This window comes from Podarcis liolepis, assembly GCF_965112155.1.
Source record: "Podarcis liolepis genome assembly, chromosome: 1".
NCBI classification, from domain to species: Eukaryota; Metazoa; Chordata; class Lepidosauria; order Squamata; family Lacertidae; genus Podarcis; species Podarcis liolepis.
In genome coordinates, this window is record NC_139554.1 from 24,366,020 (window position 1) to 24,392,522 (window position 26,503).

At 41.7% G+C, this 26,503-nt stretch overlaps 1 protein-coding gene across 3 annotated transcripts in view; it reads right to left on the reverse strand.

The window, feature by feature from the left end:
- The window catches only part of TTC8 (tetratricopeptide repeat domain 8), a 32,987-nt gene extending 10,092 nt beyond the window's left edge, over positions 1-22,895 (reverse strand). Inside the window, exons 1-9 of one of the 3 annotated variants that reach the window (XM_083502565.1) lie at positions 22,626-22,886; positions 11,500-11,620; positions 11,059-11,122; positions 10,124-10,283; positions 9,002-9,091; positions 7,435-7,479; positions 4,255-4,340; positions 3,619-3,706; positions 1,680-1,790 (exon numbers count right to left, since the gene is read on the reverse strand). In XM_083502565.1, coding sequence (XP_083358691.1) covers positions 1,680-1,790; positions 3,619-3,706; positions 4,255-4,340; positions 7,435-7,479; positions 9,002-9,091; positions 10,124-10,283; positions 11,059-11,122; positions 11,500-11,620; positions 22,626-22,739 — 879 coding nt within the window. In that variant the 5' untranslated portion in view covers positions 22,740-22,886. Of the gene's footprint in view, positions 1-1,679; positions 1,791-3,618; positions 3,707-4,254; positions 4,341-7,434; positions 7,480-9,001; positions 9,092-10,123; positions 10,582-10,639; positions 11,123-11,499; positions 11,621-22,625 lie in introns of all 3 variants that reach the window. The other 2 variants (XM_083502567.1, XM_083502566.1) reach the window with 2 other exon arrangements.
- Between the last annotated feature and the right edge of the window lie 3,608 nt (positions 22,896-26,503).

The window sequence follows — 26,503 nt, forward strand, 5'->3', positions numbered from 1 at the left end:
CCTTTTCAACACTGGCTCCAGCCTGGTGGAACGCTCTGCCTCATGAGACCAGGGCCCTGCAGGATCTGATTTCTTTCCACAGGGCCTGTAAGACAGAGTTGTTCCGCCTGGCCTTTGGCTTGGAGCCAATTTGATTCCCTCCCCCTCTTTCTTTTTTCTTTTTCCTTTCTCCTCCTGTGATGAGACTGCATTTTAATATTTTAATGTTTCAATATTTTAATTGTTGTATTTTAATCTTGTTTTTAAGTTGTATTCACTCAACTTGTTTATCTTTTGTGAACTCCTTCATTGAAAGTTATATTCTGTAAGCTCCTTCAAGGATATGGGGAAAGTATTTTGTACATATTTATATAAATAAATACTGAAAAATATACACTCTGCTGAAAGTGAAGTGAATTACTGCAGGAATTCTTACTAGCATAAATGAATCCCCAAATGACAAATACTGATTAACTCAGTATCGGTCTATGAAAAGTCCTTCTGACAGGTTCTTTGCCCGCTCAGACGTTTGTTTCTTCTGTTTGAAGTGAACAACAAATGCGAGAGGAAGACAGAGGACCACAAGGTCAATATCAGGCAATGCCTCACTGGACTAAATGCAGATTTGCCTTTGAAGTTGTTTGAAGCTAGAAAGACAATTGCAACAGAACTCAGAAGGGGTGTGCACTGAATGCAAAAAAGCCCCAGGTTCAATCTATACCATCTTCCAGTCTGAAATGTGGAGAACCACTTCTTGCCAGTGTAAAACACTTCAGAGTGAGATGGATCAGTGACTTGACTTTCTGTATCATAAAGCTTTCTATGTTCCTATATTCCAGAATAAGACTACAATAATGGGTAGGCTGATCGCCGAAGAATTGATGCTTTTGAATTATGGCGCTGGAGGAGACTCTTGAGAGTCCCATGGACTGCAAGAAGATCAAACGCATCCATCCTTAAGGAAATTAGCCCTGAGGGCTCACTGGAAGGACAGATCGTGAAGCTGAGGCTCCAATGCTTTGGCCACCTCATGAGAAGAGAAGACTCCCTGGAAAAGACCCTGATGTTGGGAAAGATGGAGGGCACAAGGAGAAGGGGACGGCAGAGGACGAGATGGTTGGACAGTGTTCTCGAAGCTACAAACATGAGTCTGACCAAACTGCGGGAGACAGTGGAAGACAGAAGTGCCTGGCGTGCTCTGGTCCATGGGGTCACGAAGAGTCGGACACGACTAAACGACTAAACAACAACAACAACAACAATGGGTAGGCTTGGTTCAAGCTTCCCACGTCAAGCACTGAATAATGTGACTTGCATTACAACATGCTGGAAATTAGTGCAGTGAATTTTTGAGGACAAAAATGGGCACGCTGAACACTTATCTTTGTTTAATAATAATTATTATTATTATTATTATTATTATTATTATTATTATTATTTATACCCCACCCATCTGGCTGGGTTTCCCCAGCCACTCTGTGTGGCTTTCAACAAAGCATTAAAACAGAATAAAACTTCAAACATCAGAAACGTCCCTAAACAGGCCTGCCTTCAGATGTCTTCTAAAAGTCAGATAGTTGTTTATTTCTTTGACATCTGATGGGAGGGCGTTCCACAGGGCGGGCGCCACTACTGAGAAGGCCCTCTGCCTGGTTCCCTGTAACTTTGCTTTGTTTACAATAGAAACTTGTTTTACATACCTCGTGGATCCTGGCAATACCACAAATGAGGGACACTTCTCCAGGAAACCGATCTAATCCTTGCTTGAAAACATTTAAAGCTGTCAGAGGCTGGTCTAAGCGGGAATACACCTGAGCAAATAAATGATGGGTGCATCTGCGTCAATGGCTAGAATGATTCTAACATCTGACAAGTAGCTGTTTGTGGTATAGGTGCTACATAAAAGTCTCTGAACAAGGCAGCATCAAGGTATAATATGAAAGGGTGGTAAACTGCCTCTGCACACTTTCCAGGACTCAGCTCAGTTGTATGCCAGAGAGTCATAGCTCCATTCTCAGTTAAGACCTACATAGTGGGGAAAACTCAAGGCTGCCAGGAAAAACACCAAGTTTCCCTCTGCTTGGGCCCTAACAGATTGAGCTAGAGGAATACGCATATAACCTGTTATGCAGGTGAACTCAATACCCAACCAATTTCTTCAAGCTGCACAGTGTAAATACATTGTTTTGTGAGAGCAAAACCTGTTGAGGCCACGCATACCAGTGAAATAACATGATAAAATATGTACTGCTGACATGGCATACAGAAGAACAGAAAGTCAGCTGTCACTGGTGTTCTCATTAAATGAAATAGGCAATAAAGCAAGAGCACAAAGTGGTACAAACAGTACCCAACTCTTTTTGCGAGGAAACAAATTACTATGACTACAATAGCAAATCCTCCCAAATTTTGCACAACCGTCTCCTTTGAAAAGGCACCTTCAGCAAGAATTATGTGACTAACAGGATACAGAACAGCTTGAAAATGTGTCTTCGTAAAAAGCAATAGAAATAAGAACACCAGGATCACTGCATTCATTTGCCAACTACTCCCTACTGTCTCTTCTATTGACAAACAGAAGTAATTGCTTCCTGGAGAGAAGGAATAAATGAGATTGGCTAGGTTCATTTTTATTAAAAGGCATGCTGGACTCTGACCATCTCAAATTGATATTACCAATAAAGGAGGTCATTTTAAGCAGTTTAACCACAACAAGCTACTCTCAGAAGCACTCATTTCTATACGTCAGTCTTATATTGCATCTAAAGCAGTCTTCACTGTAAATTTCTGTCTGTTTATAGGCTATATAGCAGCTCCCAAAGGATTAATCCCAGCAATACCTGCATTAAAAAGTTTTTTAAATGTCTGCATTGTGCTTGCCTTGTTTCTTCTCAGTTCTTTAACACCCGAACCCATTTCTCTTTCAACAGCTTTCCATAATTGCTCCCCTTGATATAAACACATTCAGCGACAGGTTTACATATAAAGGAAGATTACATGGTACCTTGTTAATTCTGAAAAGCAACATATTGGGGGGAGGAGAGGAGAGAGGAGAAAGGAGAAAGGGAGAGATGGGGGTTTCACACAGCTAGAGAAGTTTCAGTTGAAGCCACACATAACTAAGCAAGCAATTCAATTGTTCTGTCCCTTCAGTGGTGCGCACCACTACAGGTGAAAAGCCAGCTCTGCTTTTATCCACAATATTGTACATATAGCTAATTAGATATGCAGGTTTTTGCATAAATAGGGTAGGGGGATGACAATACATGTGATGGACAAGGAAATCAGTGCAAGTTTGCTACTTGCAGCACCAAGGAGTATTACAGAAACCAGAATTGCGGTAAGAGTGATGGCTTATGCGTTATTAAGCCTAGAGAGTTATTAAAACTAACCAAACGCATGCAGCTAAAAAGAAAGGAGATCTAGAAAACTGCATTAGTAACTGGAAAACAAAGCCAAACAATTTTATTAACAAGAACAGATAAAATCCTTGACCAACCTGTAAAAAGGTTAAAATATTAATATTTTGAAAACATTCAAATTCAAGGGCCTCAGCACTGCCGTCACTGCACTTCCAGGTTACAGTTTCAAACTTTTAATCTGAAATGATTCATTTTTTCATTGTAAAGTCCAACTTACTTTTGCCAAATACAGTACTGTATCTACCATATCCTGTTGTCTCAAAGCGGATTTAAATTGTGTTTCTGCTTCACGATATAATCCTAGCCTGAGGAAAAATGCAATAAAAGGTATGACAAAACTGTAGAAACATGGCAGGGGAGAGATTACATTTTTATAAATATTCTAAATTAAAAAGCACCATCAATGTGGAAAAATATGGGGGAAATAGGACATTGGAAATTAAAATTTTAGTCTTCTCCACCTCCCCTTGAATTGATCTTGCTAAACCCTGTCAAAAGAAGTAGATAGCCCATGGCAGGGGAACAAGAAACTCCCAGCCTGTCTTCTTCTGCTTGGATTGGACTAAATAGATGGGAAAGCTGGACAGGGATAAGGAAAGGGTTTACAGGTGTGGACCAGGCCTCTGTTATGTCCTATGGCAGGGACAGGCAATGTGGTGCCCTCTAGATGTTGCTGGGATACAACTCCAATCATCTCTCATCATTTACCAAGCATACTGGGGCTGATGAGAGCTGGAGTCCGACAATACCCATGCTGGCTATCCCTGCCCTATGGGGATCTCTCTCTGGGACATTCACTGGGTTGAGCAGACTGGACTGAGCCCCAGGTTTAAGAACAGGTGAGATGTTTTACCTGTAATAACATTTCCCAATTTGAACTTTCCACCACCAGTCCTTGAACTGAGCGTGTTGCGTGGCATATGCTGCCAAATCTAAAGCCTTAAAAAACAGAACACTTATGAGATTTAAACACACACACACACACACGAATTAGTAACGTGTAAAAAAATAAAAGAAAAAAGATTAAAGCAAAGAATACAAAACAATAGAAAAATACTGGGTTTTGACTGTTTTTAAAATGCGCTATTAGGTGAAAACCAGAAAGGAAAGTAATAACCTTATCAGTTTTAAGGACTTGCAGAATTAACAGAGGTGTTTTATAAATGCATTTTAAAAAAACCTCTCAAAGCCAAAAAATGTAATTAATAGCTAAGGTGCTGCAGCACGACTGTTCCTCATCTCAAGTATTATCTGCTTTTAATTGGATCAACACTTTCAGGGCTTGCAGATTTAATACAAAAAAAAATGTACAAGTTCCCCAAAACCATACTAGCCTGCTTATAAAGCTGGAGACTGAGGAAGTAGAGTTTAGAGAACTGTAAAAAAAGGCAGTAGCAGCCAGCTAATCATTAAATTCTTCACCATTGAACAGTATTTTGAAACACTGACTGACACACAGAGGGGAGCTTTGTCAAGCGTACACAGATCTCACAATGTGCATTCTGTATGTGCAATAGCATTTCCCTAACACGCTTTTGTATCATACCCAGTTTTTCAACAATCAGCAGTTTCAAGGGGGAAATCTGGGGCTGGGGGCTCTATTAAGAAGGAAATTCTTTAAAAGATTTAAGACCCCTGGTTCTTCCCAGTCTTGGTTAAACTGACATAATTGTTGGAGAAAGGGAACTTGGAATGTTTTAATTTAAACCACATATACTCCTCCTATTCCTAAGCCATTTAGATGCAGAAAAGTTCCACTCCAGAAAAACTGTCTTAATTCGGCAATGCACATGCATCAGCTCATGTGCCCATCATTCTTTATTAGACTCTTTTCCCCTCCAGCAGTTTCCTGCAAATATACACGCAAGCTTTTTTTCTTTCATTCATTCCTTCTAGCTGGAAAGACAGCTTGTAGCTTGGAGGGGGAAAGTGCTGGAGGAAACAAAGCCTCAAACAAGCAGTACATTTGTGTTGCTTGCATATGTGTAAAGCGCCTTGCCCAGAACGGGTTGTTACGGTGCATAGAACATACATGGACATATCAAAAATGAAAGCATTGTTTATCTCAACTAGAGGGAATTCTGTGATGATTTATATGGCTAGTATACTTCTGCTCTGAAAACAATAATTTATCAAAGTATGGATGTAACTGGTGAAAAACCTGGTACGCCACATGATGGGAGGTGCTGAAATAAGCAACAATCTTCATACTCACGGTACTGATAGAGAAAAGCCACTAAAGAGTGAATGTATCTAGGCCCAGGAAGCTGGGTGACCTTGGGGCCAATACTGCACTCTTAGCCAAACCTACCACACAGGGTTGTTGTGGGGATTAAATGAGGATGAGATAAGCACACAGATAAGCACACAGATAAGCACACAGAGTGCAATGAGACTGAGTGTTGGGGGGGGGGAGGCTCTGTTAATTTCATTGTACACAGGTTGTACATTGACAATAAATGTATTATTTTATTATTTTTATTATTATTATTATTATTAATGCCACGTTGTGCTCCTTGGAAGAAAGGTGGGATATAAATGCAATAAATAAATTTGAAACAAGCGGCCTTCTTGAGTTGTGAGTTTAGTTTCTCTTTTGCCTTTCCAGAAGTTGCAACTTTGCCCCACTTAAAACTCCTGTATACCAGTTGAAGAAAATTCTACTTCTGAGGCATCAGGCATAAGCCTGCATTTTATTAATGTTTGATCAGGGCTTGTATATTAAAGAGGGCTTAGATTTTTAAAAGTTTCATGCCAGGCAAGAAGGCTAGCTGCTTAAGAAAACACTGACAGTGTTTTCTTCCTAGACAAGGGGCCCCTTGATTGATAGCAGAAAACAATTCTCAAAGTCGTAAAAGCTGAAATTACAGACTGAGTAAGGACACTGACCCTACATGTTATAGAAGATAAAAAAGGCAGAGATAAACATAATTAATAGTTGGTAAATAGTAAAATAATGCCAATGTGCCTCCCAGTAAAATGAGCCAGATCTTCTTTCCAAGGTTAAAAAGGCCAAGACCAAATGGAGAAGCATTTAGCTGGCAGAAATTTTGGGAAGTCTTTTAAAGCTGTTTCTTTCTTAAACTGAGAGAGTTTAAGGGCAATAAATGTTGGGAAGAGATAATGGGAAAAGCAGCTGGCTGAAGCAGCTGGAGAAGGGGGGGATGCAAACTGAAGAGGTTTCTTCTGAAACTGTTTTAAACTGAGTTCCTTTTTTACAAAGGCCTTATTCCTTTTAAGAGGCTACTTGTGTTGTGTATTAAATATATTGGCTTAAATGTAATTATGCAAAGGATTTAACAAATGCTAGATTCTTATTTCATATAGTTGTAAAGAGTTGTATTTATCCTGGAATTAAGTCAGCCACCAGCCTAGCCCTCCTGCCAGACAGGAAGACGCCATCCGGGCGGTCCTGATATATGGCTGTCAGACATTTGTTTGGAAACCTTCAAATGAAGGAGATCTTTCAATGTTGATGTGAAACTCAAGATCCTTGACATATGTTTAAGATAAAAATTTAAGATTAACCATTTGTTTTAGAAGGCAATAGGGCAAGGAGGGCAAGAGGTGAGCTGGTAATTAAGATTCCTTGTTGAGACACATGTAAGATATATTACTACTTATTTGTCATTTATAGATGTAACAATATATAGCTCTTTGTGTTCCATATAAGGACAGGAGGATATGGGTGTATCTTTTTGTGATTGGTTCTAGCAATCAGCCAATAGGAAATCCAACCAGGCTGATTGGACAGAGGCAGCCACAGGAGGAGCAAAGGGGGCTGGATTAAGGGAATATAAGGGCTGGCCATAATGGCAGGAAGCCAGGCCAGAGCTTGGTAACCATATACCACTGTGCCTCTCATTTATTTGTCTGACAAATAAATAATTATTTTAATTTCTCTATTGCTGCGTTGAATATTTCATTCCAGCTAAGCGTTAACCACAAGCAGGGTGCTACACTTCTATCTCATACTCAAAAGTAACATTTCAACTGAAAAGAGCCCTTTAAGTTAGAAATAAATAAGACTTACATTCTTGACATCATTCTCATGGTGAAAAATGTATTCAAACAATGCCTGTAAGGAGAACAATTTGCAATATTCTGTTAAATTGAAGAAAAAGAACAAAAGCTATTTGCAATTAAACTCAAGTTGTCCGTTTAAAAGTCACAAACATCTTTTATACAAACTGTTTTATGCAATAAGGAGTTTACATTGTGAAAGCCAGCACATGTCAGGAAAGTATTCTTAATTTTACATCTGAACCAGGGGAGTTTTTCATTATACTGGATGACAGTGAAAGATCCCTGAACACTTCTACACATGTACCTGGGGCATGGGGTGTGTATGTGACACCAACCCCCTCCCAAATTGGGAATAATGCCCCCTTCCCTAGTACTCTTCCTAAATGTTCTCCCAAAATGGAGGCAAGGCCCCCTCTGACCATCCTGAAATATTGAGCACCACTTAAACGTGGAAGGCTTCTTTTCATCAGACTCATAGCGGTCAACGTTTCCCTTTTTTTAAGGGAAATCCCCTTATTCCGAATAGGATTCCTCGCAAGAAAAGGGAAAAGTTGACAGCTATGATCAGACTGCAAGAAATGTCAAAGATGGCCTCTAACCCTGGCTTCCTTCTAATATCAGCATCACCTCAGGAGGTTGTTCTCCCAGGAAAGGGGATGATTTCAAGACACACGGGATGTCTTGCTCCTAGTGGTGAAAGAAATGTGATAGGGACATGAGAAAGTGTCTCCCATGGGTCTCCTCAGTGAAAACCCTCTGGGAATGGGAAAGATCTGAATACAGTGGTACCTTGGGTTAAGTACTTAATTCGTTCCAGAGGTCTGTTCTTAACCTGAAACTGTTCTTAACCTGAAGCACCACTTTAGCTAATGGGGCCTCCTGCTGCCACCGCACCGCAGGAGCACGATTTCTGTTCTCATCCTGAAGCAAAGTTCTTAACCCGAGGTACTATTTCTGGGTTAGAGGAGTCTGTAACCTGAAGCGTATGTAACCTGAAGCGTATGTAACCCGAGGTACCACTGTAATTAAGTACGGAATGAATTAAGTACTTAACCCGAGGTACCACTGTAATAATAATGATGATGATGATGATGGCTGCCACAAGCCATAAATAGACACTTCTAATTTCAACGATGAAAGAATGACAGCCTGCTCATTTTTGTAACACCAAACTATGGTTTGGTGATACGTCTGAAATGCCTCATTAATGTTGCTACTAGCATAAACCTAGTTAAGTCCAACTAGGGTTTCTGGTCAACCAGGATTCAAAACTAGCTCAGAACCCTGGTTTAATTACTAACATTGCTACTGATGCAACTGCTTCCCTTTGAAGGTAGAAATTTGTGCTCCATTCATGCCTGGAGAGGGCAGGCAACCCTCCAGTCTGCTTCTGACTGCTTCACCTTGTTAAATAATTGGCAATGTTATGCCTAAACAAAAAACTAACGCAGAAACAGATACCCATTTCACCAAAATCAGCACAAAATTAGTTGCCGCTCATTCCTAAACATTTGCTTACATATGACAAGGATTTTAAAAGATATAAGAATACTACGTTTATGCAAACAACGCACCTTTGCCAACTTTGGTTTCTGAGCATAATTATTTAAGTTGAGTTTAGACACGTTTATAAATGGGCCATCAGGATTTGTGAGCATAGAGGCCTGCAGGGGGAAAGATACCACAGAACTGCTTAACATGCATGTTTAAATAATCATCAGCAAAAAATACCGTCTAGCAAACCATTATCTGAAGAAACAATGCAAACTTACTACAGCAGGCAACTGAATTTGGTTGCCAAATTCTTCCCCACCCTGCCATGGATCAAATTGGCATAATGTCCTCATAATGTCCTCAGGTGACTGAACTCTGACAATTGCCAAAGGCAACCACCAAACAGCAGTTACAGCAACCTCCTGTGAAGACATACTTTTGAGTACATCTTCAAAAAAGGCTCTCTGTAACTCACAATCAGCTGATTTTCAGTTATAGGGCACATCTTTGAAGTCAATTGTTTGAACTTTTTCCTCTCTGTACAGAAAAGCAATTCATACTCAAAGCAATAGGAAGCACTTTGAAAACAAACTGCTCTCCTGAATTATTATTATATATTTTTAATGCTCATTTGTATTCAAAGCATTCCCTTGAATGCTTTGAATACAAATGGCTTTCGGTGAGGGAAGGATGTTCCTTTAAAAATTGGCCTTTCTTTCTTTGGCCTCCATAGAAAGCAGCTTGGGGTTTTTAGGGCTGCAGGAAGCATTTTGAATCCAAGCCACTTCCTCCATCTCCCCTCAGCTGCACCAGGGAGTGCAAGGGAACTCCCCAGGGTAGGCAGTCCCAGCTGACTGTCAGGGTTTCAGCTGAACAGCAATCTCTTCAACCACCAACAATCAGCTGATCAAATATGATGTTCAAAGGCATCATAAAAAGCAGCTCTTATATAAAGCACATACTTCTCTTACCCAAGGAAGATGTGCAAATTTTCCATTACATGTGCTAATATTTTGAAAATACAGTTTTTAGATTACTATAGGAGAGATTGAAGAAAATGTAGCCAGGTAAAACACCAAGCACTAGCGAGATGAAAGTTTTCTTATTTTAATACACACATATGCACTTCAAATTTCCAAGGTCTCAAATACTGTGTGTGTTATACTTATTAATAACATGCTCAGTTCTTTCTCGTTCCTTACCGTTCCAAGCCTGACATATCGCCCTGAGGCGCTAGTCATGGGGCGGGCCGTGTGAGCTGTCCTTGGAGTCCTTATGGCCTGTTCAATTGTACCTGGCCGTCCACTCTGTGTACTGGGTCGCACAAATCCTGTAAGGGGTCTTCCTGTCTGAGTCACCGGCCTGAAATGATCCACAGATTGAAAGACACCATCTGTCTGCCTTAGCAGACATGCCACTTGTTATATCTGCAAATAACTTCTGAAGTTTGTGTTGCACTCTGTTACTGTTAGTTCTACACTTCTTTGGGGTTTATATGAAAATTAGTTCCCAGTTAAAGGAATACTAACCATAACATAAAATCCCATGTGATTATTTGGAAAGACAATTTATAACACCCTTCATACCATTTAACTACTTTGTTATTAAAGTGTTGTAGAGTACTATTTTAGGTGTGTGTGTATATGATGACGAGTGAGACCTCGTCGAAACGTCGCCTAGACACCCCAACTCTTACACGGGAAGACACCCGAAGACACCAAAACCTGCATACGTATATATGTATACACATAATTTAAATACCTCGTGTGTGCTTGTTCGCCATGCTCTGAGCATCTTCCAAATCTCACGGCTTTTGTTCACATTCCAGCACAATTATATTTTCACATGTTTGCTTACAGAAGGGAAGACTGGGGTGGGCGGGAGGTGAAGGAATCATCTGATTCAATGACCAGTCTGTGGTTATGAGTCAATGAGGGCAGGAAATGCATAAACAGCAATACAGAAGCAACTGAAGAACTTAAAGTGTGAAGAACTGCCACAGAGGGTGTAGGAATGGATAAATCAAAAATTTAAGAGACACTACTCGCTGGACAGCATTTACTAGTGAAGGGCCACAGTGAACTATATGTAGTGCATTGACACCTGGACTAATTAAATTTATCAATGAACTGAATACCTCACAGCTTGGCTAGGACCTCCACCCTGACCAGTTCCAGGGATTTTCAGTGAAGTACCAGGACCTACAAACAAAAAGAAGTATCATTATTTAATGTAACCAATAGATCAATCTCACCTCTCTAATTCTCTTCCCATTTATTTATTTTTTTAACCCTTCTAACTACTCAATAACATGAGGCAGAAAGTTTTCCTGCAGGGCAATCCTAAACTCAGCAGGGCATGACAGAGCGCTGCAGCTACTACCACAGTCAGTGAGGTTATATTCATTTAAAAAAAACAACAACGAAAATAGCAACTACATCATATAATTGCATTAACTGAAAGTGTTCAGTTATGCCACAGTATAGTCTGTGGGAACAATACACTATTTAAGGGAAATGCCGGGAAGGGAGTCATTGTGTGGCCAAGACATTTTGAAGGAACTATAGATATAGCTTACGTGCAACTTGAGCAATAGCATTTTCATCAAGCATCATCTCAGCGATGCCTTCCTGATCCACATCAATTTCATCCACGTAAACCATTTCTGTTAATGCTCGTATTTTTAAGCACCAAGCAGCCTAGATGATAAAGAGGGGAACCAAGGTTCACTAAGCCAAAACATTTACAAAAAGACAATGCAATATTAAATTATACAGATAATACAGATGACTGAAGCAACTCAGGAATAGGTCTGTCGGCAGATGTGAGCAAAGGAAGAATAGCAAGATAAAAGGTGGAGACTGTGGCACAGAAAACACTGGCTGGATTCTAGTCTGAGACACAAAAGTGAGAAAAAAACAGTGGATGGGGGAAGGCTGTAGTTGTCCTATGTTATTACGGTCCTATACAGCAAAGTTCAAGCTGAGATCTCTTTTCCCCATTACCAAAAAGGAACAAATCTGTCAGAGCACTATCAGAACATAGGCAAAGGGGTTTTTAAAAACAGGATTTGTGATATGGAAATGTATTTTACTATAACATACAGAGTATGAGCCAAAGTGCCCTCTAATGTCTGATATTTCTCAGAATTTGCTTTTAAAATACCAGAGGTGCTGTTGGTATGTGTATGGCATTTTCCTACAACTTTTCCTTTTAAAGGGCTCTCAGGCCACATCCTGCTTTTTGAATTTGGGCATATTTTGAGGAAGGGGGGGCTGTGCATAAGTATTTTGAGGGGGAAACTCAGTAAAAGTGAAGGTACAGATCCAGCACATGCATCTTCTGAATCATAAGCATATCGCTTTAAATGCAATTAATCCTCAGCCTTGCGGGGAGCACTTTTTGGGGGGAAACCACCCAAACCAAATAAAAGTAATCACAGAGCTGATATTCTGCTGTGTGTGTGATTGGCTCTGCTTTAGTTGTGTACCGACACAAATTTTTTGTGCTTACTAATAACCTGAAGGAAAGTATTCCGTGCAGACCAGTCAGTTTATTGAACAAGTACCAAAAGTAGCTTCTTCCTAATGGCTGAAAAACTCTCAACTCTCTTTTTTGGGAGGGCAAGGAAGAGAGATGTGCACCATCTCTACATATTCTCCCAGTCACTTAATAAAAACCTAATGAGCTAACTGAAGTTAAGGGAAAAAAGCTAAAATGGTAAAGTGGAACTGCCAATACAGACCACCATCTGTTTCTCAGGCAAAGATTTGCAATCAAAGTAAATATCAGGCTTTTTATTCACCACAGACATATGCTAAAAACGATGCAAAGCAAGCATTTCAAGTATCAAAGGAAACCTTCCAGATCACAGAAAACCCAGGGTTTTTCATAGCCAAAGAGGTTTCCTAGCGGCCGCCTGCCCATAGATGAATACAGGGATAGCTTCAAGAAACCTCCAGTTCTCTTACACAGACTACCCCACCCCCTGGAAAAAAAATGTTTCATATATTAATCTCCAGGGCAAAGGCATCCATGAACAAGATGTAAAGAAAGCAGTGTACTTTAAGGCAGTTTAGCAGCTGGAAGTAAAGAGAAAGTTATATAATCAGCTCAGCCATACTTTAAAAAACCTACATGCTGCAATAATCACAGTAAAATGTCTGGAAGATCCCATGTTAGAGATCGTTAGGAAAACAAGCTGAAAATAAAACTGCCAATATTGTTATGCAAACTGGTAGCATTCTGGTTGCTGCACCTCAAAGAGAGTACTGTAGAGCTGGCAAAATTTAGGGGGAGAAATGCTATAGATGGGGGCAGAACAGAAGGAAAATGATAGAGATGTATGGATTTATGCACAGTGTGGAGGAAGAGGTGAGAGGTTTTTCTATCTCTTTCATAATACTAGATTAGTTGAATGCTAGGTTAAGTCCCTTGAATGCTTATGGATTTCTCCTAACAATTGGCTACTGAAGAGAAGGAACAAGTAGTCAAGAGAACTTTCCATATATCTGATGCCCTATTGAAGCTATGAAGAACTCTGCTACCAAATCTTTTTAGCAACTAATTAAATAAAGGATAAATTTAGGTTTTTGGTTTGAATGTCATTTTTGTTGTTGAGAAAAATGGACATAATTGTGTGCCTCTTTAACAATTTATATCTTGCCTCCTGCAAAATATCTAAGGCACCCCGTGACATGAATATATCTACTCTGTGTTTTGCCATAGCAAACAAATTGAGTTGATCATTTTAGCAGCTCTGAATATGAATACATTTGAACTCCCAGGATGCTCTGCCACCTACCTTAATGTGGCTATTCTTGAATGAAGGAATTTCAAAAGGAGGCGACAACAGGAAAATGCTAAATAACAATTTATCTTATAGATTCAACTCTTATCACCTGTGGCTTAAATTGGGATAATGGGTTTTGTATCATCTTCTATGAGTTTATTAGCTTATCAATGTCAGAATGTTTGTGTTTTCAACAATGGTGTTTCACCATTAAGCTTTTGTCACTATCTGTACTTTATTTCATTTCCCTCAGACCATATTGTTTACAATCCCCTCTCCCAGGTGCACACATACTAGCAAGTCAGGATACCATTTATGCATCTGATGATAATGGACTCCAGTTCATTATGCCATAAGTTAAAGCCGATACAGCAAAAACAACAGTCTTGATTGTAACAGGCCAGCACCTATAGACACTGCTCTTGCTCATTTTAGCAACCACTGAACAAAGCTCTCAGTATGCCAAGTGTCCCCAAGCTTTTTGGTACTGGGTGCTCATTTAGAAATCTAATAAACTTTTATGGGGATCACAAAATACCTGTTTTACAGAAGAAAAATGGCAAGGTTCAGAATCTCCACTAACAGAAAAACGTTTATGTACAGCCTAAACCAAATGAAAAAAGGGGGAGAAACAGACAACCTTCCTAAACAAACCACCACGATAAGTTTTTAAAACTCCTCCATTTCAGGTTTTTTAACAACAACAACAACAAAAATTGGGAGGGGCAGGGGGCCTTGGTGGGCACAAAGGGAGGATCGGTGGATGCTGTAGTGCCCATGGGGACTATGTTGGTAGCCTGAGAAGTATGTCCTTCTATAGTCCTACATTCTACGTTTTACACAGGCTTATGGAAAAAGTTCAAAAGCACTCTTAAGTGCAAGTAGATAAATAGGGACCGCTTTATAGCGGGAAGGTAAACGGCGTTTCCGTGTGCTGCGCTGGTGCTGGCCACATGACCCGGAAGTGTCTTCGGACGGCGCCGGCTCACAGCCTCTAGAGCGAGATGAGCACGCAACCCGAGAGTCGGACACGACTGGCCCGTACGGGCAGGGGTACCTTTACCTTTACCTTTATGGAAAAAGGCTTCTATAAGCATTAAGCAGTCAGAAGTAAGAAACTACAGACAACAATCCCCAGAGTGTAGTTTAAGTTAAACTCCTATTTTCCAGTAGCTTGGCAGGGGATGGCAGTGCCAAAACCCTCATTCACACCATCTGGCTGGGATCAATACCACACAACCAGGCTAGGATTAAGAGAACAAAATTTTAAATATTACTTATTTCAGATTTTAAGGACAATTTTATGCAATCCACAGTCTGGAAAAGATATATACAGAGCTTGGATTATGATTTGGGTTGCGTCCCACCCTCAACTCCCTTGAAATCAACACTGCAGCTAAACATGTGCGATAAAATATACATACACATGTCTAAGTAAGTAAGCAGCCCCTGTAAGTCCCATTGAATTCCATTTATAAATAAACTATTTTATTTATTTAACAAAACCTATGTATCGCTTACTCTAAGCAGTTAACAAAGAAAAATATAAAACATTCCTTTAAAATAGTGGTGAAAATGAACATTAAAAAAGTTAAACCTAACATCTGCAAATGTAACAAATGTAAACCAAATATAAATAAAATCAGCAACTCAAAATAAACTGTACATAATAAAATTACTTGTTAAAATTGCATGCCTGGATAGGCTTACTGAAACAAGCAAAAAAGCCTTTAGCATGAGCTGAAACCAACACAACTAAGGTGCCTGTCTCATATTAATGAGCAGGGAGTACAGCCACATTAAACAATCAATTCATTTTAAGAGCAGAATGAACATTATGTGGCAGTACACGTCCACAAGTCGAAGCAGTCAAGTGGATACATATGGGGTGAGACAAGCCTTCAACTAAACTAGGCCCTTAAAGAGTGAAGCCCTTGATATTAGCAGTTCCTTGAGATTAGCAGTCCTGGGTGTACTTGATGGAGATGACTTCATATATGAAGAATCGGTCAAAGAAGAAGGAGGAGGTGGAGTCTGGATTTGATATCCCGCTTTATCACTACCGTAAGGAGTCTCAAAGAGGCTAACAATCTCCTTTCCCTTCCTCCCCCACAACACACACTCTGTGAGGTGAGTGGGGCTGAGAGACTTCAGAGAAGTATGACTAGTCCAAGGTCACCCAGCAGCTGCAAGTGGAGGAGTGGGGAAGTGAACCCAGTTCACCAGATTATGAGTCCACTGCTCTTAACCACTACACCATGCTGGACATGCTGATGGACAGCAGGACCATGGTGAACTGAGGAACCACAGCTACGTTCACCAGGCTGGTGTTTCTGCTCATCATCTCAAGCTCCACGGCTTTGCTAATGATTGTTGTGGCTTCTCCCCTGAGGTGAAAGGAGAACATGTCCCTTCCCACAACTCTTATTCTCGTATTCTAGAGGGGACTATGAAATCAAGCACTATGCCTAAAGTCATCTGGAGAGTTTATACAATTTCAACTCTGGAGAGTTGAAATTATAAGGGATATCCTTATTAGCATTAGCTATTAGTTATTATACTACACTCTGATGTGAATTTAGACATTTATTTTTCATTAGCAAATACTTTGAGAAGTTTTAATCACCACTCCATCTCTTATTATTTCACCACTGATCCAGAAGGCACAGAATTTGCATCAATGATGAAACATGTATGAGGCAGCAGTAAGAAATTAATGAACATGGAACATTAAGCACCGGCAACAAAATACTATATGTATTTTATACATTATATAATTATCATACAGTTCAACAACAGTTGACAATTGCTTTTCTCTTGTCAACCAATACTATAAACTGGTGTTAGTTCCTTGCCTTCAAATTGACATATGGTACACAAAGAACAATAATCAGATTAGGCAACTAATCAGGATGATCAACCACGACAGCAGCACAGAAGCATGTTCCTGCTATAAAACAAAGAAACCCAATATACATATTTTTCCTATGGTTGATGATGAAAGGTTATTTCCAGCAGCAGAACCTGACAGACTGCAATCCTGTATCCATTTGTCTGGGAGTAAGCCCCACTAAAATCAAGGGGAGTTACTTTTCAGTAGACAAGCACAAGACTGCAGTTAGTTCCTCTCTCAAATGCTTGTTTAAAGTGATTTACATTTACTTGAAGTTTCAATGACAACGTAATCCTAGGCATGTCCACTCGTAAGTAAGTCCCATTAAGTTCAATGGAGCACTCTCTGTTAAGTGTGTATAAGATCACATGTTAAATGTATATAGGATCACATGTGTTGCACTCCCTATTAAGTGTAGGATTGCAGCTTTAATTTTTAATCTCCAGTACTGATTGTTCTGGTAGCAAGTTAATGCTGCTGCTGTTTTAAACTGTACATTTTGTAGATTAGACCCATGGATGCAAACGACTACATGAAAAATTCTCCTACCCCCCAGTTTGTCTGTGTCTGTCAAATAATCACTTAACAATCAGATCTTGCGACTTACAGTACAATGCATTGCACTTAAAATGGGGCGTATGGCCTGTGAAACCAGCATGGAATCACAATAGTTATGTTTTCTGCCATGCCATTTTTAACTCAACAGTTTTAAATAAAAGGCTGTTTACAATAAAGTTTATTGTGGGTCAAGTTTATGTAGTATCAATACAATAAATAAGGTTTGTTATATATACATTATATATATATATGACTTAAGCTTAAGTGCTTGATAGATTAATTGATTAGACAGGCACCCTCCTTTCTGAACTTGAGGTACACGACTAAGACTCTCTTGTTCTAGTAGGAATTTTAAAGTAGTGTTTAAGTTTCACAAATTGTTATCCTTTCATTGTCCCATTTACTGTGGATTGTTTCTATGTACACCACAGAGAAATGTGAATAATTAAGCTGTATAAAAATTTCTTAAATAAATAAATATTTATTCACTATATTCCTTTCAGTGCCCTGCTGAAGACATTATTTAGACAAGCCTTCCTAGATGTTTCAAAACTCTGTAGTGTTAATTTGTTTTAGTCTATTTTACTGCGGTTTGAACCTGTTTTAAATCAGTGTTTCCCAACCTTTTTTGGGCAAAGGCACACTTGTTTCATGAAAAAAATCTCGAGGCACACCACCATTACAGCCCCGTGACGTCAGCGCACAGCGTCACGCCGGGATGGACGCACGAAAGTGTAAGTTTCAATTTTTCCCCCTCCCCCTTGCCTTCCTTCTGTGCCAACCGCCAAAAAGCCAAGAAAAAAGCCAAGACTTTAGGGCAGCAGGTCGACACGGAAGAAGCTCCTACCTAAGGACAGGTGCGACGGCCGTGTCCTCTTCTGCCACACTTGGCAGCCCTGCCTCACGGTCGTGACTCCCACCCTGATTTCTCCCCGCAGGTCGAGCGGCACAGGCAGCCCAATGTGTCCAGCCCAGACACAAGCCCCGCTTCCCCACTCTAGATCCTGAATGCGACCAAGTGCTCTGGACTCCCGAGCAGGGTGGGAAAGAGGACTCGCATCTGGTAGCCTCCGGGCTCCTCACCTGCTCGAGGGATGGCATTGCAGGCAAGCTGCCGGCCATCGCCATCGCCGCCCCCTCATGCGAGTGGACCTGCCCGGAGTGGTGGGCCGGGGGAGGCTCGCTCTCTGTGGGGATGTGGCCCGCACGCGCGGCCCCGCTTCCTCCTGCCCAGGGCTGAGCTCCTTACCCGCGATCTCGGTCTCGCGCACGCGGATCCCACTTATTCCGAAGCTCGCGCCACTAGCCGGGGCTCTCACACCGTGCCAGGGCGAGGCGGCGCGGCCCACTGACATCATCGCGGCTCGCCGCCGCCCTCGACTTCCCTGTTCCCTCCCCTCCCTCGGGTCGCCGTGGTTACCGAGGACTGCAAGCTGCTCGGGCGAGCGTGGGGCATTAAGTGGGAGAAGGAAAATTAAAATTAAAACTCGCCTGAAGGCCGCCTCTCCGGATATGAAGCTATCTTTCGAATTTTTTAATTTTTCCCGCGGCACACCAGGCAACATCTCGCGGCACACTAGTGTGCCGCGGAACAGTGGTTGAAAAACACTGTTTTAAATCATGGTTGTGTTTTATTTTAGTGATTATTTTATTGTTCCATCCTTTTGCAAACCGCTTTGAGATTTTTCTACAATTAAATAGTACATATATTTTATGAAATATAAAATAAAATAAAATTCTTATGAACAAAACTATGTCATAAAGATAAACCCATGTCCCACTCTATCTTCAATGAAGCATATATATTTGATCCTGGTGCATATAAAGTAATTACTTTAAATTATGGTGATGACACTGAATTATACACCAGTACTGTACTTCCCATTGTCCTGAAGGACTAAATAACTTTTATTTGTTTGCTCTTTCAGCTTTTTCTTAAGGTGAATCCCTACATGCAGCCCAGGTTTATTTGCTATATTTTAAAATGCCAATATATAGCATTAAACCTTTATCCTGGGCATCGTTTCAGTGCTCATTGTATTACAAATCTTGCAACGAGTCTGCAGATCTGATTCTACATGCATCATGTCATATTATATGGCTGAGAGAATTGTGTCTACCTTCTTGAGGTTAAAGTTGGCTCATTAAATAGAGAAAACTAGAATGCTGAGCTTTTCTAAGTACCGTATTTTTCGCTCTATAACACGCACCCGACCATAACACACACGTAGTTTTTAGAGGAGGAAAATCCGTAGGCATGCCACCCGTAGGCATTTCCTCCATAACACGCACAGATATTTCCCCTTACTTTCTAGGAGGAAAAAAGTGAGTGTTATGGTGCAAAAAATACGGTAATTTGTACCAAAACTTTAGAGCTGTTGCTTCCTAAAGATCTGCCAGATCACAATGGAAAGCATGTCAGATAGTATTTAAGTTAAGCAAAAAGGCAACTGAGGCTTTTAGCATATGGTCTTTTAGTTGCTTTAACCAAATTTTAACAGGTTTAAAATCTCTGTTTTAAATCTACCATCACCTGCCCTGAGATTAATTTATGTCTCAGTTCAGAACATCCTACAGCTCTGGTAGGACTGGAAACTATGGTTTGTTTATACTTCACTTTGGCAAAATATAGAAGCAGAAAGCTTCTAATCTCCTCCTGTGATGTGAAGGTTGGAATACACAAGGCCTAAGTTTACTGTGGCTTTTTCATGAATCTCTAAACTATGGGCTGGATCTAGGCTTCCCATGAGTGTAGTTTCACTCATGTGACATTCCCACTGAAGGTCATTTTCATCCATTCCTCCCTGTAAAACTGATACAAATGATTTGGGAACCATCTGGAACAGCTGGGAGGTGGTGCTGGGGTCTGACAGGGTAATGAGAAATCAATTAAAATTGCCTCCCCTTTTCCACACAATTAAGAGTTTATGCTATTCCAGGAACAGGAGGAGTCCTTTGGTTCATGGAAGGGCATATCTAGATCTAAACCTATAGTTGGAAGGATTGTCCGAATTAAACCATTGTGTTTGTGTCATATAAAACCAGTTCCTGGGTTCACTGCTGTCACACATAGACATAATGCAGTTAAGGTCTGGCTTGGTCCTCAGAGTTGTCCCCATCAATTTCCCTGGAACAAAAACAATCAATCTTCAACTTGGGACACTGTTAAATGGGCAAGACTTGACCACTCCTGCACATGCTGTGTGACTTTCACTGATAGATGTGGGGTGATGGATTACAATACAAAAGCCCTTCCTTAGCTGTCACAATGTCAGACATTTAGGCAATGTATTCAAAATAAATTAAAATATCCTCACTCCTCTATCTGAATCCTTCCCATCTTGTTGATACCTTTCTTCAACTGTGAGCACACTATAAACCACAACACACCAAATTATATTAGTAATGAAAATAGTGGCACTGCTGCTACCTAAATCTTGGAAGCAATGCTTATGATAATATAGCCTGAAGTGGTACTTATTGTTGTTCTCTCTTACATTCCAGATGTACCTTGTTGGCTCATGTTCAACAATAATTCTCTCTTCAAGTCTTCAAGCGCTATTGCCTAGCTAGAACATCTCCCATGGTGTATGTAGACTTTGTTCGTTGTTCTCATGGCTAACATTTTACATTTCTCTTTTGAATTCTCTCAAACTAACCTTCCAATTTAACCATGTTTAATCAGAGATGAGCCCTATTAAATTCAATGTGACTTTCTCTCATCAGTGGGGTTAGGAATGCATTTTAAATTATCATCTGATATACTTGCCGATTTTTCCAGTTTACAATGCCAGCAAATCTAATAAGTGAACAGTCTCCTTCACCCAAATAATTACTGAAATTATTCCCTCCAAAACCAGATCAAGAGTAGAGCCTTTCTGAATGCTACTGAATATTTCTTTTCAATGTAACATCATACCATAAAGTATTTAATCTTGTATTGCTTTCTTAGAAAGTTCTCCGATCATCTTACAAGAGCACCTTCTAAAGCATAATTCTCAAACATAGTTGGGAAGAAAGTACTCTATGCAGAACTATGTCAAAGGTTATCCTGTACTAAAAGTAATTATCAAAGGATACTAGGTAGTTTGGGTGCAGTTTGTTCTAAATAAAATCTTACAAATTACTTATTTTATAGATTATAAAGAGAACCAGTTTGTCTCAGGTTTTTGTGGTCTTTTCCATTCTCCAGTATTTCGAAGTTTGCTTTGTCAAAGAGGTTCAGTCTACTTATTTAAAAGATGCATGGGAAGAGGTTGACACAGTTGTTGCTAAAGAACTTGTAAATAATCATGTTAATAACTAATAGGAAATCATGAGCTTGGATGAAAAGAAAGAAGCTTCCATTTCCATGCCCTCCTTTTCTTTTACCCTATTTCAAAACTAACCACTTTTGTTATAAAGCTTCTGCCTTCTGGAAGAAGGTACAGGGTTATAAAGACCAGCCGCCTGAGAAACACTTTCTACCCAAATGCAATTCTGGTTTTAAACGCAGTATAAGGAGTCTCTATAGGAGTATACTGTATTTTAAAATGGGGTTTCAGAGTTTTTAGGGGTTTTTGAATGTCTTAGGTAGATTTTTCAATTTCATCGTTCTGTATGGGACAATGACAATAAAGATATCGTACCGTATTGTATTGTATTGTATTGTATTGTATCGTATCGTATCGTATCGTATCGTATCGCTACAAACAACCCTGTGGCACCTTCAAGATCAACAAATTTATTATGGCACAAACTTCTGTGAACTTCAACTGTTCATTATCCAGAGTTGCAGGTACATGCACAAAATGCTTGGGGTGTGTGTGTGTTAAAAAGGGAGGTCAGATGGAAATAAAATGCATAAAAGTACAGAGAGGGTAATCATACACTTTTTTAAAAAAGTTTTGTGAACTGCTGCTGTTAGCTGACAAGACATTCCAGTATTAGTCAGGCAACTAAGCCATAAAATGTGTTTAAAATCCCTTGTCTAAGTTTCAGCCTACAAGTGGAACCGCATCATTCATGACACCATGGAGCAAAGAAAGCTCTTTGTATCTGGTGCCTAGAGTCTTCTTGTCAAGGTGTGCATATTGCTGACGTACACAAACAAACAAACAAGAGCAAGAAGTGCAACAGGCATAGCTGTCAACCTTCCATTTTTTTGCGGGGAATTCCCTTATTTCAGCGCCGTTTCCCGCTGCTATCCCGGATTGTTAGATACCCCGTAGACTGTCTCCGGGACAGGTGAGGCTGCTGATCCCTTATTTTCAAATCCGAAAGTTGACAGCTATGGCAACAGGCAGTCTCCCACTCCTATGCAAAATGCCGGCGCGTGTGCACGGTAAGGGAGGGGACCTCCAAATGCACAAAGAGCCATTTTTATCTTTTAAATCTGCCTGCCCACGGGCCCATTTTACGTCCTTTCCCCCCGGGGACCCAGCACCCCACACGCCCACACCCCGGCTCTACCCGACTTGACCTGGTCGCCGGGCTCCTTTTCCAGCAGCTGGGAGCAGAGATCCGAGCAGAGCTGGAACTTCCTCCGCCTGAAGTAACTCAAGGCGTGCAGCAGCGGGTCCATTTCCAGCCCCATTGCGGGCCGGAGGCGCGGCGAGTCGACGACGAGAACAGCGCGCCTCCTTCGGCGTCGCCGCGCTCCCTTCTGCCTAGGCCCCGCGCCCCAACTTAGCTTTGCCCAGCAACGCTACAGCCAGGGTCCTCGCCGGCGTGTAGTCGGCTAAGCAACTGCCTGCGCAGGAAAAACAACAACAACAGCCGAGTGGGAGCCTTAGCTCTCCTCGCTGCTCAGCCCTTCCCGCTCGCCTTGCGTGAGAAGTAGAGAGAGAGAGAAAGAGAGATGGTTGGCCTAAAAGACTCTTAGGAGTCGCCTCCCATTTCTCTTCTTCTGTGCTCTATTTTGTTTTGTATTATTCCCCCTCTCCTTTGCAGGGAATTAAGGCTGCCGGTTGCTGGCAGGGTTCTTTCCCCAGGTGCTACTATATTATTGAGAATTTTTGTGTGTGTTTTTTTAAAGAGCAAGCTTTTCACAGCAGGAATGTTTCGACTGTTTTTGTTTGTTTGTTTGTTTTGACTGCAATGAAGCTGCTTAAAAGCTCAAGAGCTCTGTCCGGGGAGCGAGAGGGCAATCCTGTATTTAGCAGTGACTGAAGAAGAAGGGACGTTCTTTTCACTTCTCAATTCTGGTGGGGTGGTTCGCCTGAGTCCAGCAATGAGGAGCTTGTGGCCCTCCAGATGTTCATAGCATCGTGAAATTGTACAGTTGGGAGCATAAGAGCTAACCTCCCTCCCCCCAAGTTGATAAACATTGCCATTCAAACATGTGTGCACACCATATCATGTGATCAGTTGTGTGGGGCGGGGCTTACCTGGGCCCCCCAATATTTTATTCAGGTTGGCACCCCAGGTCGGAAGAGACCCCGAGGTTCATCTAGTTCAACTCCCAGCAATGCAGGAATCTCAACTAAAGCATCCCTGACAGATGGCCATCCAACCTCTGCCTAAAAATGGCAAATGAAGTCCACCAGCGAGTACACCAGCTTCTGAGGTAGTCTGTTTTACTGTCGAACAGCTCTTACTGCCAGAAAGTTCTTCCTGATCTTTAGTTGGAATCTCCTTACTTGTAACTTGAATCCATTGGTTCAGGTCCTGACCTCAGGAGCAGGAGAAAACATCCATGAGGCAAGGTGATGCCAACACCTTGGGCATGCAGGATCCACCAGGGCAGCAGATCCAGTCTCCGAGGAGTGCATTGCCTGCTGCTGCTTCTGCGGTGGCAGTGACAGTTGGATCTGCCGCCACCTCGTCAGCCTCCTCCCGATGCCGCTACTACAGCAGCCTCTTGGCAAATAGGAGTTGCTGCTCGTCTCCCACTTTTGTTCCCAATGTAGACCTTTATTCTCCCACTTGTTCCCGATGTAGATCTTCACTCACTCCTTTTCCCCTGGTGGGCATGGGTGCCAATTTGAATAAAATATTGAGGGGGAGGTAAGCGCCACCCCATAATATTGATCACCAATGCTATTTTTCTAGAAAAAGAGGTGCCAGAACTCACCATAAACACTTCCCTTGTTCTCTTATAACAGCAATGGCACCCACCTGAGAGGTGCCAGAACTGAGTTCCAGTGAGTTGCGGATGAAAAAAAGCCATGTTGATCACAATGCGTGGCACACACACACTGTTTAAATGACAGTGCCTATCAACTGGGGGGGGGGCTGCCCTGCCCTCCTCAAATATTTTATTGGGGAGGGCTGAAGGGACCTTGGCTCCTAGGAGGTGGCTCTTCTGGGACACCATTTTGTGGTTTGCCACAGGTGTCTTGGACCAGCCCTCTAACCAACAATCAGCGGTAATGGGAGTTGTAGTCCCAGAAGTATCTGAATCATTTCTTTATTTACTTCCTGTCCTTCACCCTGAAGGCCCACAAGTTCCTCTTGCCTGGTCTAAGTTGGACTAGGACTGAGGAGACCCAGGTTCAATGTCTCACTTGCTCATGAAGTTCACTGGATGATCTTGAGCCAGTTACTATCTTTCAGCCTAAGCTACCTCACACTGCTGTTGTGATGATACAGAAAACTCCTCTCTGAAACCCAAATGAACCATTGGCCTGACTCCATACAGAGCTCTCCATGGTCTTAGATATGCTGCCTTGAGCTCCTTTGATTAAAGGTGGGGTATAAATATAAGAAGCAAATAATAAGAAACTGTGTGAGGTCTCATTATTATAGTATTATTATTATTTGCTACCGCTGCTGTTGCAAGGTTTAATAGTAAAAGCAGGGTGGTGCTGTGTATAAAGTCCTTAGGAGCTAAAGAAAATCCATTTTGTGCTATGAAATACATTCATCATAATCCACTTCCTTTGCAAAGCCTTTCCTATAAAGTCAGTCTGACCTCTGCTTTGCTAACTACCAGTAAATCCCCATCTCTGCTACTCCATTAGCAAGCCCAGCACCCTCCCTCTCTCTTCTGTCTTATGTGGGATGTGATCCTGTGCATATTCACAAATAAATTCAGTGGGACTTACTCCTTGGTAATTGTATATAAGATTGCAGCTTGTAGTCACAAGAGTAAGGTTACCAGTTGTCCCCGTTTCCCAGGGACAGTCCCTGGATTTACAAATCAGTCCCCTGACAATATCTATTTATTTAGTAGGAAGTTGAAAAGTGTCGCCAGATTCATTGAAAAAAAACTGGTAACCTTACACAAGAGTCCTAATCCTGTTCTTTACAGGGCAATCAGAGAGTTGATAGGAAGCAACAGCTATTTAATATGTTAAACATGCTCATCTTCAGTATACCGTATTTTTCGCCCTATAGGACGCACTTTTTCCCCTCCAAAAATGAAGGGGAAATCTGTGTGTGTCCTATGGAGCAAATACAGGCTTTCGCTGAAGCTTGGAGAGCGAGAGGGGTCGGTGCGCACCGACCCCTCTCGCTCTCCAGGCTTCAGGAAGCTATCAGCAAGCCTGGGGAGCCCGCGGGAGTTCCCGCAGGTCTCCCTAGGCTGCAGATAGCAGCCTGCCGCCTGGCGTGTGTGGCACCCTAAAGCAGAGCACCCCGTGCGCCGGGCAGACATCCGCAGCCTGGGGAGCCCTGCGAAAACTCCCGCAGAGCTCCCTAGGCTGTGGATAGCAGCCTGCTGCACAGAGCGCGGGGTGCGCTGAACCAGAGCGCCCCGCGCTTTGGGCAGACATCGGCCAGCCCCACAAGCTCGGGGGACAGCGGGGAAACGCAGCGCCGCCATCCCGCTGTTCCCCAACCTGGTTTGGAGGCTGGCGCTGGGGAGAAGCGCGCTTCTCCCCAGCGCCAGCCCCACAAGCTCGGGGGACAGCGGGGAGGTGGAGCGCCGCCATACCGCTGTTCCCCAACCTGGTTTGGTTTCCCCGACCTGGTTTGGGGGGGGGGAATAAAGGGGGGGAAATTCCTTTATTTCCCCCCCCAAAAAACTAGGTGCGTCCTATGGGACAGAGTGTCCTATGGGACGAAAAATACGGTATATTACCTGTGATAAACTATGAAAAAACATGTTCTGTCTCACATCTGTGCTGTGTCCTTTCCCCCAAAAGGACCTATTTGTTCCATTGTATTATTCTTAATTCCATCTGTGTGCTACTGTGTAACCCTCCATCTACAGCTTAAAAGATGTGGGAGAACAAGGCAGCAAATCTTTAAAAATGCTCAGCTGCTATACAGTCATCAGCCAGTCACAGCCAATACAGTGAAACAATCTGCATTTCATGTTCACATTAACTCTCTTGAGAACATGCTGTAGCACTATGGAGAAAAGCCTTAAATTATTTATTTATTTAAATACTATGCACAATTGGTTAGATTATT